A 13,244-nucleotide genomic window follows, 5' to 3' on the forward strand; every position below is an offset into this window, starting at 1 on the left:
CCTGTCAGACTACTGGACACTTAAAACATTTGAAGGCATTAAATGAGGACAAATGACCAAAGTGCAGAAACAGGCACAGCATGTGGACATTATCAGAAATTGGCTAAAACGACCCAAGGCAGTCTTGCGAGTTGGCAGGGAATTACTGAATGTCCTAGGCAGGCAGAAGTGGCTGGCTCAGGGTCAGAAAGAAATAGAGACTTACATCAGTGTGCACTGAGGTTAGGGCTGGGGCATGTGTAAGCTATCGGCCGTCAGCATACGCTTTGGTTTGGCAGCACAGAAATCATTAGGTAATGTTCATGAAATGCTGTAGCCAAGGATGGAGATGTCTGGGCACTCGGTCGCTGTTAACTAATAGAGCTACATGTCAGAATTGCAGACAGTTTATATTCTAACCTGGAGTGAGCACGTAGTACTTTTGAAATTGAATTCATGTAGATTATGTTCCTGGAAAAAATACCTGTAAGTTTACTGTATGTTTATTTCACTCTGTTGAAAGTGTTTGTAACTTGTATCTTTAATCAGATAAATGATAGCACCCCACCATAGCTTTATATCCTGCATCCTGAAGATGTTTTAGGCATATGAATGAGCAACTTTATTTTGTGTAGTAAAACTTAAATTTCAGATTTAGTCATTTGAAAAATTATGTCTTGTGTGTTAGGTTTCACTGTTACGTAAAGGTATAAGTAAATACTAAGATAGTGCCTACAATATCTGGCATAATGCTACTGGCAGTGTGTCTTGAGTTCACCAACCACTGTTGTGTTGAGGAAAGAGGAGATGTTGAAGACTTTGTCCAGACGCATGGCCAAATAGATGCCTTTGTTCTCTTTACAAGTACTGTGGAAGACAAAGACAGACACAAGAGAGAAAGGGAAATGTTTACTTAAAAGTCTCACTCATAGTGAAAATATTTGCTGCCACCAAGTGAAAGTGACTGGAAGTACATGACACGCTGACATGTTGACTGATAGAAAACAGCATTCTGTTCCTCAAACGCCTGAAATATTTGCTAATATCTGAATGATGAACGCTCCATAATAATACCGTATAGATTCTCATACAGTAAGGTACACAGCATTAGCATTGCTTGTTTTTTAATGTATGCAACACTGCTCTATTTGGAAACATAATGACCGCGGGTCTGCCATCCCAGTTATCGAGGATGTGCAGCTCCTCACTGGAGGAAAATGATGAAAGCTGATGTAATCACTGAGAAAGAGGCTGAAGAAAAGCAGCACAGATATTGTAGAGAAATGATGCTAATTAGCTACTCAGAGTTAATAGCAACTCTCCCTCACATTTGCATCCCTATCAATGAAAATAAAATATTCAGTTGCGTGCTTGATGCCTGCACCAAAACAGAAAATGTGAGAAAAATGTGAAAATCAACATCATCAGTTAATTCTAAAGATTGTAATGGAATAAATGGCTCATCTTGCTGCAACGTCCATTCATTATTTGTGTTAAATGTAAACATGAAATATAGAGAAGACAGACATGGAATAGGTTGTAAAGAGAATAATTACCACCACCACAGCATTGCTTCTGAAAGGTGGCAGACAAAACACTGCCACCTAAATACATAAAAATGAGTTTGCTTTGCCTGTACAAGCTCTCTGCCGTCAGCTCAAGGTCGGAGTCGTTGTACATGTAGCCAGGGATGAAGTTCCTCCACTCTGGGTTGACCAGATACGGGGTGTCCACAACCTGGAGAGCCAAAAGGACGTTGTGTGATCGGTCATTCTTTATCGATACTAACTTAACAGTGAACACAGTGGAATGAGGGGCTCATGACTTGCCTTGAAGAGCTCTTTGGTGTGGAAGGGTTCACAGACAAGTTTCTCAATGTTCCCTCCAGCCAGGAATATGACGGTCACCACTCCCATCAGCACCCAGGAGAAGATGAAGCTAAATCCGACGCCGCTGTGGAGCAGAGCAGACAGGATCTCAGGTACAGCAGAATACAGAACAGTAAGAGATGGAGGTGTAGCAGTAGTGGAATGGCTGGATTGGGAGGTGGCCAAAGGTTTCTGTCACAGTAGGCAGTGTCAGCGTAATGGAAAAGGTAACTTAGACATTGTATATTAAAAGGAACAGGAGTAATTACAGGATCGGTTTACTTCGGTGGACAAAAACACAGTGATATACACTGGGGTTTTTGTCTTTAGTATTAATCCTAAATATGGTACTGGTACTTTTTCATCTTGTGGGAAACTAGTATTATACTGTGTGAATAGTTTCATTTATTGTGGGAAAACAATGTTAAGTTTTACAAACACAGTGTTCTCACGGGAACAGGTTCTGCATGTTGTGCCAGTGAGATCTGTTTCAGTTTGTTCAGGTATTATATTGCATATGCTTTGCGTAGGCTTTCTTTAACAATAGAACCTTTAGATCAACTTCACTCTTTAATACTCTGCATTATTCTTTGTATATTTTATATGATTATGATCACATGCTGTGGTCATCTTTACCTTTTTAGAAGCACTGTAGCATGTAAAGTAAAAAGTCTAGTAAAGTAGCAGTAGTAGTGGCAGTTATGTTGCTATAATAGGAGTACAACCTCTTGCCATGCCAACACTTTCTTTGTTTTAGATCTTGAAATTCACCGAGCTTGTCAGGTGCATTGTTGACTTACGCCATGAGCATCGTTCCTCCTGTGTTGGAGATGCAGCCTCGTGTCGTAGGCGAGGCGTGCTTGTCGTATCCCAGGGTGCCACACAGCAGGCCTAGGTAGTTGAAGGCTAGGACAAGGACCACCATGCAGCAAAGAGCAATGCAGGCAATCCACCTGTGAGCAGAAAGGCAAAGCTAAACAGTGAGAGCTTTCACTGACAGGCTTAAATGAACACAAATAGGACAATATGATCTTATACCACAGCTAAAGTGTCCTTGAGCAAGACAGTGAAGGCCAAACCTGCGTACTCATAAGACAGCACATGAGCTAAATGGGCTTGAATAAAAAAGTAATACAAAGCTTTTATAACAACTGATATATCATCTTGGGTTTCTCTCCACTGGGCTATTTTAAACGGAATTAATGTAGAAATGATATGAATATTTCATAAATGCAAAATATTAGTTCAGGATAATATGGTACACATTAATTTTACAGTAGCTTGAGAAAAGAGTCTGGTCAAGCCAGATATCGTGAACCTAAAAGTCAAGTATCAGACTATATATATATATATATATATATATATATATATATATATATATATATATAATAGTATTTACAATTTTTACCGTATCTTGTATGAGAAGTTTCTGGATTTAAAACTTGAGTCTGGAGGGAAGTATAGCTTGGATGTTAGGAGGTCAGTGTACCTGTAGAAGTCCCATTGGTCAATTTCAGGGTAGTGGTCCTCAATCTTGGCATGGGCATGGCTAATGAAGATGGTGAAGTTGGACAGGCAACTCTGCACTGGGAATGCCTTGGAAAAGCTGCTGATGTTTTTGCCAATGCCGTCCACCAAATTCTGCACATCTGAGAGACGGATCAATCAATTAATCACATTTTTTTTTCAGTACTCTCAGTAAACAGTCTGTGTAAAGATCCCAGAAAAATATATAAATCCATCAGCTGCACCGGGTAAAACTTCAAATTCAAAGCTCAGAAATATGCTCATGTTTAATAGCTTGTCTGGATTGTGATTAGATGATTTTAGATGATACCAAAATACATGAGGAAAGGAAAGATGGAAAATGTTTTAACTTTGAAGTTGGTTAGGATTCAAACTTGAAGACCATATAATCTTGTGCAAACTCACAAGCAGAAGAGGAAAAAAAGAGACATATGGAGAGTGCATGGAGCGAAAGAAATCCCAGTGATTCGTGTAATCCATTACTATAGTCACACAAACAGCAGGAGCTATTAATTATTTGTGCTTGCTTTCAGAAAAGAAGCTTTTAGAAGTGTAAAATGTCGCTTACTCTCAACAACACTTCTGGTCTGTTCAATCACCAGATGTGGCGTGTCGTTTAAAGAGGAGTAGCCCTGTGAGACGAAAAGAGCCAGTGTAAAAACATGGACTTTCTTGGTAGACTAGGAAACTAAAAGAAATTGGTAACACAAACTTACATTACAAACTGAAAATGCCAACAGGGTAAGAGTATCTGTAGGTAAATGTTCAGGCTCACCTTCTGGACGATGGTGCTCAGGTCCGTTCTCAATACATCGTTCATCTTTACCAGCTGAGCGTTTACTCTGGGTAACTAAAATATAAATAGACAGTGAGACACTGATAAACATAAACAATGATAAATGATGAGAAAGTGGGACATGTGCAAAAGAATGAAAGTTAGCTGTTTTTTCTTTCAGCCATCACATTTATTGACCCTGCAGCATATTGTTCGAGATGTTTGAACAGAACTCTATAGTTGAATATTTACATTCGTATCCACAGCATGTAATCTGTATATCAGCATGTTTAGTATTCAGTTTGTACCCGTGTGAAGTTGGCGCTGATCTGCAGCTGGGACAGTGACTGGCGGATGTTGCGGCACAGCTGAGCAGTGGTGGCGTCTGACTTCTCGTCATGACAGCCGGGGTCGTTGAGGGTGCGGTTGATACTGGTCCGTACCAGGCTCAGGTTGAAGTTGAGTTTCCCTGTTCCCTCCTGGAGGACCTCCAGAGATGTACTGACGTTCTCCAGGGCCTCCTTGGTCTCTCGCATGGCTGCGTTGCAAGAGAAGAAGAAGAAGAATGAATAATTTATTAAGATCCTTTAGTTTTGTCCTGGGACATTCTGTTAAATTGTTGTAATATGAAGTGCATAAATGCAGACTGATATTCAGAGCAGTAAAATGAGTTTATTTTCAACTATGAAGCCAAAGTTTCTGGGGCATGTACAACCTTCAGACCTAAGTTGCTAGTACAGTTACATATTGATCGGTTAACTATGAAGGTGACCCAGTGATTTAACTCATCAGATTTACTTAAAATGTCAACATAGACAACAAAAAGACAGTCCATATAATGTTACAAAAAAAGACTCATACAGGACACGCTGTACTCATTGTATGGACCAAGCCTGAGCCGAGTATAGCACATTGAGTTTCAGTCCAAGCCCTGGTACTTGTGATCGAGGTCTTGGCATTTGAAGTGTGTGACTCCGTAATGTCTAAAAAATAGACTTTTGGCCGCCAAACATTGTTGCTTTTGGCGAACAATAACCAAACAGGGATGCTGTATGAATAATGTGAATCTGTTAGCTCCTGTTAAAAATGTTGCTGTTCAGTTACCGACTCTTTGTGGATGCATCACAAGGCAACAGCCAGTGTTGGTTAACAATCACAGAGCAGCCTGCAGCAGACTTTTAAAATTAAACAGGATAAAGAATGCAAAAACACTGACATCCTTGAACGTCAGTATAAAAGATGCAAGAGTGTAGGAGAGGAAACAGTGAATTCACTATCACATAGCTTAATGCTCAGCAACACAGCAGGGAGTAAAGTGCATGAATACCACGTTCACCTCATCCCTTACTGCAATATACAGTGTGTTTCTGAATCTGCAAATCTTCGTCTTTAGCCTTCATGCAGTTTTTCTACCCATTAAAACACTATATATCTACACCAGATTGTTAGACTACTCGGCTCAGCCCTCGTGGTAAAACAATAGTACACAAGCAGTAGGAACACAAACTTGAACCACAGTCACGTCTGTGGTCAGGTATTTATTTTGCCATCTGAACTGTCAACATGCTTGCTAACAGTTGTTTTGTTTCTGTTGTGTTACAAGCCTGTATATTCCATGTAGTCCAACATTCATATACAGCTGCTTGTTGTAATTCATATCAATACATCAATAAGTAAGTAAATGAAATAATACTTTGATAGTTAAATATTCAAATGGTTGATTAATGGACTGCACTGTAGTTTCTGGTCAAAAAAAAAAAAAAAAAGTTCAGCTAAAGTAACAGGACTGGTTACATAAAAGCATAACTTTTTATGCGCACTTCACACTGGGGGAACACAACTGGAGTAAAAAGGGGAGATATCCAGGTACAGGTTGATGTTGTGTTGGGGTTTTTTGGCAAGTTCTGGTGATGCCATTAACCTAAAACTGCACTAGGCAAGAGTTTTTATGGAAACATTCTGGTTACAGCAGAAATTTATCCGGGCATGCTGGAGGTGGAGAATTTGACCTCAAGACATAATACAAAATCAGTCAAAGTCCAATCAACCAAAGCATGCCAGACAGGAAAAAGACAGCAGAAACTGCCATGAAGAAATGGCAGTGATATCACTTCACACCATTTCTGGATTCCTCGGAGTCACCATAGTGAGATGTTGCGTAGTGCAGTTTTAATGTATTAATCGGTTGTAACTCAGGGTTGTGATGGGTCCAAGTGCTCAAGGGAGATCACAAGGGAACAAATCACAGGAGCAACACCAGTAGAAAAGTTCACAGGATCAAGGGTCGAAGGATTGTGGGTCATTGTTCAGTTACTGAGTTACTGTTACCTTTGATGGCTCTCTCGATTTTCACTTTACAAAAGAGCATAAAAAAGAAGATTGGAGGGGAAAAAAAACTGAAAGATTATTACAAATGACATATAACCACAATTTACAGCAGATATTGTCTCACTGAACCTAGAGGAAAAAAATAAGCTAGGATGCCACATATTACTTAATGGCTTGTGATGTGCAATACTTTGCAGTGTAGCCATAACCTGTATTCAGTAGCTTCCAGCCTACAGTAACCTGATTGTATCATAACTGAAAGAGGAAATGAAAAGTGAGTGGATGTACCTCCAGCCATATTAAGCACTCTGTCCAAGGGAGGATGAACCTCCTTATCCAACTGATCATGTATCCTTCCACCCAGCAATGGACCTATATCTGTAGAGAGGACAGCATCAGATCAACAGGAAAAAAAATGGTGCAAGTCACTCTTTTTTATTATGTTACTGCTGCCCTTTGTGGCCCTTCCCAGGTTTTGCTCTTTATCCAACCATCTGAACCTGAGACCTAATGGTGGTCTGTATAGAGATACATAATATTTTTGTTTCATAGTAGCAGTACAGCTTTTATAGGTCTTAATTTTTAGGAAAGAGCTGCCTGCATTTCTAACACAGGAGAAAAGTAGGATGAATACTCAAGAGATCCTCTATAACAGTCACTGCTGGAGCTATGTAGACCTAGTTATGTCACAAATCTGTTGTGAAAACAAGTCATAGAAAGCAGACACACTAAGTACAGACACTGTGCATAATATACAGCCAAGAGCAAGACCCTAGTGAATTGTTTCTGTCCACATAATTCACTATCAAGGACAAAGAGAAGGTCTACTTACGATTTAGGTCATAGATGACTTTTTTCTTGGCTGTGGCGTATTGGGATATTAGGTAATCAATTTGCTGCAAACAGGAAACACAATGGAGCAGAGCAGTTTTGCAGATGGTAGCAGACAGAAAATTAGTTTATCAGTCTAGTCATAGAGACCAACAGCAGCACACAATTTCAGTGTTATATTATCTGTAATCATAAAATTGAGAAAATGACAAATTATAAGGCAGGGCTTTATTTACATATAATGTTTAATAAGATGGGAATTTGGTTGGATTTTTGTTCTCAAAATGCCACCAAATAACACCCTAAAGAGTGAGACTGAAAGTCTGGGCTTCTGAAATTTCATGGTATGAGGATGATGTTTTAGAAAGCAAATTTGTAGCTGTCGCACGCACAAAAGGTGAGAAAATTGTCAGTTCTGAGCTTGAAAGGATTACATGAAGGAGGCATGACCAGAAACAGAAGCAGCGCACACACTGCTTTATACATTTGCCTTCAACTCTAACACCCTCAGATATCAAGAATATTTGTCATTTGAATGAATTTTAAATTTCAACCATGACTGAACCTTCAGTCATGCTTTATAGAAATTATTTCATTTGTCAAAATTTAGCTGGCAGCTATCCTTTTCATGGAGTTTGAAATCAAGTGCCCGTATTGTTACATAATTTAATTCCTAGAACTGTTACACAATATGTTATGATCACATTTGGTTTGACACCACATACTCTGACTTTGGGAGTTTAGTCATATTGTGTTCAAACTAAGGCACAAAAAGCAGAGTGGTTGTGCTCTACTCAAAAGTGCTGTAACTCTCTGTCTTACCATTGGTGTATCGTTAGCAAAGGTGTGCAAGTCCCTCATGTTGCTGTTGACCAGTCTGCGTATGTTCTTCACCTGAGAGCTCAAGTTCTGGTTGGCAGCATATGCACACAGCACTCCAATCCTATAAATAAATGACAAACACAAACACTGTGACCTTTCTGCTCCTGTATCAGTCAAAACAGTAGCCCAGGGGTGTGTTTTACAGAGTCAGGTGATAGCATGTCATTAACAGTAGGGGTCAGTATGCACCATCACATTTACTTTGGCGTTTTCTTGGCAATGGTCGGAGTGGCCCTGTATGATGATCAGTGGTGGAAGCTGTACTCAGATTCACCAATTCTCTGCTACAATTAAAAGTCTTGCATTTAAAATGACGAAAGTATTAACATCAAAATATACTTAAATTACCAAAGGTAAAAGTACTTATCATGCAGAGTGGTCCATTTCACAATAATGTGTGTTATAATATTGGATTATAAGCACTGTTGCATTATCTATTATAGTACATCCTAATTTATTTGTTGATTATATTTTGCATGATTAATCTGAATTTGCAATAACTGCAAAATTGTCTACCACTGAAGTTAGATGCAGCCGAGTAAAAAGTGCAATATTTGCCTCAAAATTGCACTTAAGTAAATGTCCTCATTTCCAACACTGAGAATGGTCTTAATTTCCTTGATAACCTGCATTACACAAAACTATTATTATAAAATGTGCAATACAGGCTATAATGTATTTTATGGTGTTTTTTTATATAATAAGAAATTAACTTAAGGAAAAAATGTATTTTTCCCCAGCAATTTGAAAACTTAGCTCATAGCAGGAAATGCAGGTGTATCTAGATTAAGCTCTGAGGCCCTATCTGTATAATCTAAGGTCCCTGGGTTGTAAACATATTCAAATTAAATGCGAAAACACCAAACTGCATAAAGCAGACCATTAAAGTGAGTCTCTTGCATACTTCAAACAGACCTGAGTAGCTCGGTACGAGGCTTAATTAGCTTGAGCAACATCAAGGGAAAGACGGCCCATAATATTAAGCTGTTTCCATGACTCACTCTCATCCCAGCTGAATTTTCTGCTCGGCACCTCACAGCTAGCACCACGCGTATTAAGTGTGTGCGTGTATGTTTTTATTGCTGCATGGATCTGTGCAAGTGAGCATGGTTAGGATTGGTTTGGTGATCAACTTTAGAATATATGGTCAAAGTGAGGGATCAAAAAAAAAAAAACTCTTGACAGTGCAGTTGTGTAACACAGAGACTCTCATTTATGGCAATGCTTCAGTAGAATAAGCAGCTTTATGAATGATGTAACATGACTAGCAGAAAGGAATAACAAAAGGACTGACTCAGAAGCCACTGGGAAGGTTTAGATCAATGGAGATGAATCAGGGTGTTGTGAGTCAATGTATAATAAGGTGCGGGTCTCTGAATGTCAGCCTGTGGTGGTATGCACAACAGCTTGTTTGTATGTATATGACAGCAGTGCATGCAAAGTGAAGTTATTCTCCATTTATCCTCTTATTGTTAATGCATGAGGAAGGAGGTGTGTGTGTGAGTGTAGTTCTTCTTTACAGTCCTGTGATCTGCAGTCGCTGCTGTAGTCACAGTCTCCCTTTGTGGTTATAATCCTGTTAATCTAGTCTAATCTAACCTGCATTATGCAGCAGACGTTTTGTCACATTAGGAATTTCACCGTGTGTTTATACCCTAAGAATCCAATATGTTAGACACTTCCGCTTTTCAAGAATTACAGCACACGTATTAGGTGAATCAGATAAACCATCAACTTAGTGAATCTCTTCTTACTTTATTGAATGTTTACAATATAGTTTGCCAGTTTTGAGTGGAGCTGAGTAGGGCTATTAATTGATTCTCATTTATTTTTATATATTAATTGATAAAATAATCTGTAAATAATATTATAAAGAGTATGGTCTAGACGTGCTCTATATGAAATGTGCCCTGAGATAACTTCTGTTATGATTCTGCGCCATATAAATAAATGGAATTTAAAATGTACTTGGAAAAACTGCCCAAAAAAAAGGCAAAAGATGTTTGAGTCCTATTTTGTCTGACCAACAATCCAAACTCCAAAAGCATGGCATTTGCATAATTATATAAAACTACATAAAACTGAGGGAAGCAGCAAATTGTTCAATTTTAGTTTGAGCCAGTAAACACTGAATGTTTGGACTTTGGGTTGATAAATGACTTAAACAAGCGTCACTGATTCTGTTAATTTTCTTTCAATTAACAGATAAATTAATCAATCATCAGAAAAAGATGTACTGCACACAAAACTTAAATGCTGTATCTTCCAACATGTTTTAATTTGTGCCAGTGTAGCATGAAAATCAGTGAGTCCAAACTTGCTCTAAAAAAATAAAAATCACAATCAATCTCAGAGAAACAAGAAGGCGCTGTATCAGAGTTACTCTTCCTCGCTTGGAAATTCATTCACCCAGAGGACAACAAATATTGTGCAGTAATGTGGTTACATGTCTGTGAAGCCGATTCAAACCCTCGATGTTGGAGCAACCTATGAATGTACACATTTAGAAAATGGTTGGAACATATAAGTGTGTGCAATTTGCAGTTAATAACCTAAAACAGGCATAATCAGTGGTGTGGTCCTCAGAGAACACATATGTTATAGGGTCATGTGCTCCCCTGTTGCGCTGTGTCTGGGGGAATGGCGATGATGTTTGCCATAAATAGTGAGTGGGCAGACAGAGTCAACACTGTTATCATATAAGTGGAGACTTAATAAGAAACTAGGCCAAACAACTAGGCTGGGACACAGTGAAGTGGAGCCATCCGGAACCAGGGGAAGATTCAAAATGGCCACATTCACAACAAAAGCCTTTTGTCCAGCACTTTTGCTGCCCTCTCACTGTCTCTCTCTCACTTTTGTACACAAGTACATAATTCCACACAAATGCTGTATTTTTCTCTTTTACATCCACAATGACACACACCTTCCCTGTCTCTAGTTGTGTGTCTTTCTTGGTCTGTATTTTCTTCTGTCTTTCTAGCCCTTTCTCATTTGTCTCTCTGCTCTGCCTCATCTGTTTTCATCTGTGTCTCTTCCACTACACCTCTATTTCTCGGTCGCCCTTGCTCAGACTTTTCTGTTGATTCCCTCTCTCACTACAACACACTCATTTTCCTACAGCACTCTCTCTTCTACTGTCTCATCTTTTGCCCTCAGTTCCCTCTCTGCTCTCCACCTCCCTCTCTTTTTCTTTGTCTCTCGCTCACTCCCTCTCCCCGCTGGTGTCCAGCAAGGTCGCTGGAATCTGCAGCCAAACAAAGACTCTTTGAGAGAAGCGGTGAAGCAGTTTCCCAACGAGCTGTGTAGTACATAACCGCCCACCTTACTCCAGCAAAATCAAGTTTGTCTTAGTTTGGTCGTGTCACTCAGGTCTTGTTTAGATTTGTTATCTGAAAAATGATGAAACAAAATCAGGATATAAAACAAGAAGAAGAAGAAGAAGAAGAAAGAAGAGAAAAAAATACATGTTTGTGTTAGAAAGCAAAATGATCAAACAAACAACAAACATGCAATGACAAGCAGGGCATGCCAGAGCTGGATAACAGAAAATAGATGAGCACTACTGAAGAGTGGATTTATGAGACAGCCTAGTTTCTCATTGATGCTGGCAGTGTTTGAATCCAAACTACAGGAAATGGGCAATGATGCAATCCCCCTGTTGGCCAATGTGTCACCTTCATTCTACCTTAAATTTAAGGGTGTCTCAATTATCACATATGATAGAGAAATATTCCAGTCTGTTCTGCTTTTTTTGTTGTTTTTTTTAAGTAAGCAATGTCATGAAACTCACTTGAGTATAGAACGTAAAGAAGACTTATACATTTTTCATGACAGCGGCGAAGGAAGATTTAAGCTAAGGGAAAAAGTTCAGGCGTAAAATACATGAAATATAACTTTTCACCATCTCACACATACTGACAAATTGGGGTTTCCTTCTCAAATGTCAATGTTTTCTTAAAAGTAGAGCTGTGACAATGACAGATTTCTATTGAGCCACGGGCTGCAACTTACTTCATTACTGATTAATCTGCTGATTACTTTCTTGATTAATTGATTAATTATTCAGTGTCAAATAATAAAAAAAAAACAGTGAAAAACAACCATCACAACTTCGCAGAGCCCAAAGTGACATCCTGAGGTTGGTTCATTTTCTGACCAGCAGTCCAAACCCCAACGTTATTTCATTTACTATCATAGAAAAGCTGCAAAAACTCACATTTGAGAAACTTAAACCGGCAACTGTTTGGCATTTTTGCTTCAAATACTTTTTTATTTACTTAATCGTCCTTGTAATTATCAGGTAGCAGCTGCTCTTTAAAATATCCACTGGCCTTTGAAAATGTCATTTATCAATTCAACTGCACACTTTGAGAAAATGAGCCACTGGTCCTCTGTGCTGTTTCATCAGGTTTCTCTGTTATCAGCAACACCTGAACTGATCCGCCAGCTCAAACTGTGGCTAATGACTGGATGGCTTTATGGCTGCTTGTTGATAGTGTGCCTTTTATTGACCACAGGGGACAATTCAAACACAGTGGGAGGAAGATTTACCTCTAGCAACTTTGAAAAAAGGGCTGTAATTCCTGTTTGAGCGAAAGCCAAATGACACATGAAACTCTCCCTCAGGGTGGAAACCCCACAACAGCAGACGAAGAAGAGCATCAAACTAGTGCAGCGCCCCAGAATCTAGGCCACTACTGGGGGCTGGGTAGTGAGTGTTGCATGGTCTGGTGGCTCCATAGCTTTTACAAACTCCAACAATGGCCTGCATTCAGTGTGATTGTAGTTGCGAGGCTGGGACAGTCGCCTCTCAGCCCCTCCCTGCTTTCACACTGCTGGAACTCAGCCTCTATTATCCTGTCTCTCAATAAGAAAATCATAACTGTTGTCACTGTAAAGACCTACTACAGATAATATTGATAATAATTTAAAAACCTGTTTATTTTGAATTATTAGCAATGTTGCAACACTATCAAAAATAGACCTATAAGGTTGACAGTGGAGTATTAAGAATAAGTATTGACCATGTCTTATTCAAAACATTACCCTCA

The 13,244-nt window shown here is 39.1% G+C and overlaps 1 protein-coding gene across 9 annotated transcripts in view; it reads right to left on the reverse strand.

The window, feature by feature from the left end:
* The window catches only part of prom1a (prominin 1a), a 78,818-nt gene that overhangs the window by 17,341 nt on the left and 48,233 nt on the right, over positions 1 to 13,244 (reverse strand). For all 9 annotated transcript variants that reach the window (XM_071458386.1, XM_071458383.1, XM_071458384.1 and 6 more), the window contains 11 exons: positions 8,131 to 8,251; positions 7,310 to 7,373; positions 6,766 to 6,855; positions 4,458 to 4,687; positions 4,150 to 4,224; positions 3,943 to 4,006; positions 3,337 to 3,496; positions 2,648 to 2,800; positions 1,809 to 1,932; positions 1,613 to 1,716; positions 762 to 846 (listed from right to left, as the gene is read on the reverse strand). In XM_071458386.1, the coding sequence (XP_071314487.1) occupies positions 762 to 846; positions 1,613 to 1,716; positions 1,809 to 1,932; positions 2,648 to 2,800; positions 3,337 to 3,496; positions 3,943 to 4,006; positions 4,150 to 4,224; positions 4,458 to 4,687; positions 6,766 to 6,855; positions 7,310 to 7,373; positions 8,131 to 8,251 (1,270 nt within the window). The remainder of the gene's footprint in view (positions 1 to 761; positions 847 to 1,612; positions 1,717 to 1,808; positions 1,933 to 2,647; positions 2,801 to 3,336; positions 3,497 to 3,942; positions 4,007 to 4,149; positions 4,225 to 4,457; positions 4,688 to 6,765; positions 6,856 to 7,309; positions 7,374 to 8,130; positions 8,252 to 13,244) is intronic.

This window comes from Trachinotus anak, unplaced genomic scaffold, assembly GCF_046630095.1.
Source record: "Trachinotus anak isolate AG129_WGS33_773 ecotype Australia unplaced genomic scaffold, CSIRO_AGI_Tana_v1 ptg000021l, whole genome shotgun sequence".
Lineage (NCBI taxonomy): Eukaryota > Metazoa > Chordata > Actinopteri > Carangiformes > Carangidae > Trachinotus > Trachinotus anak.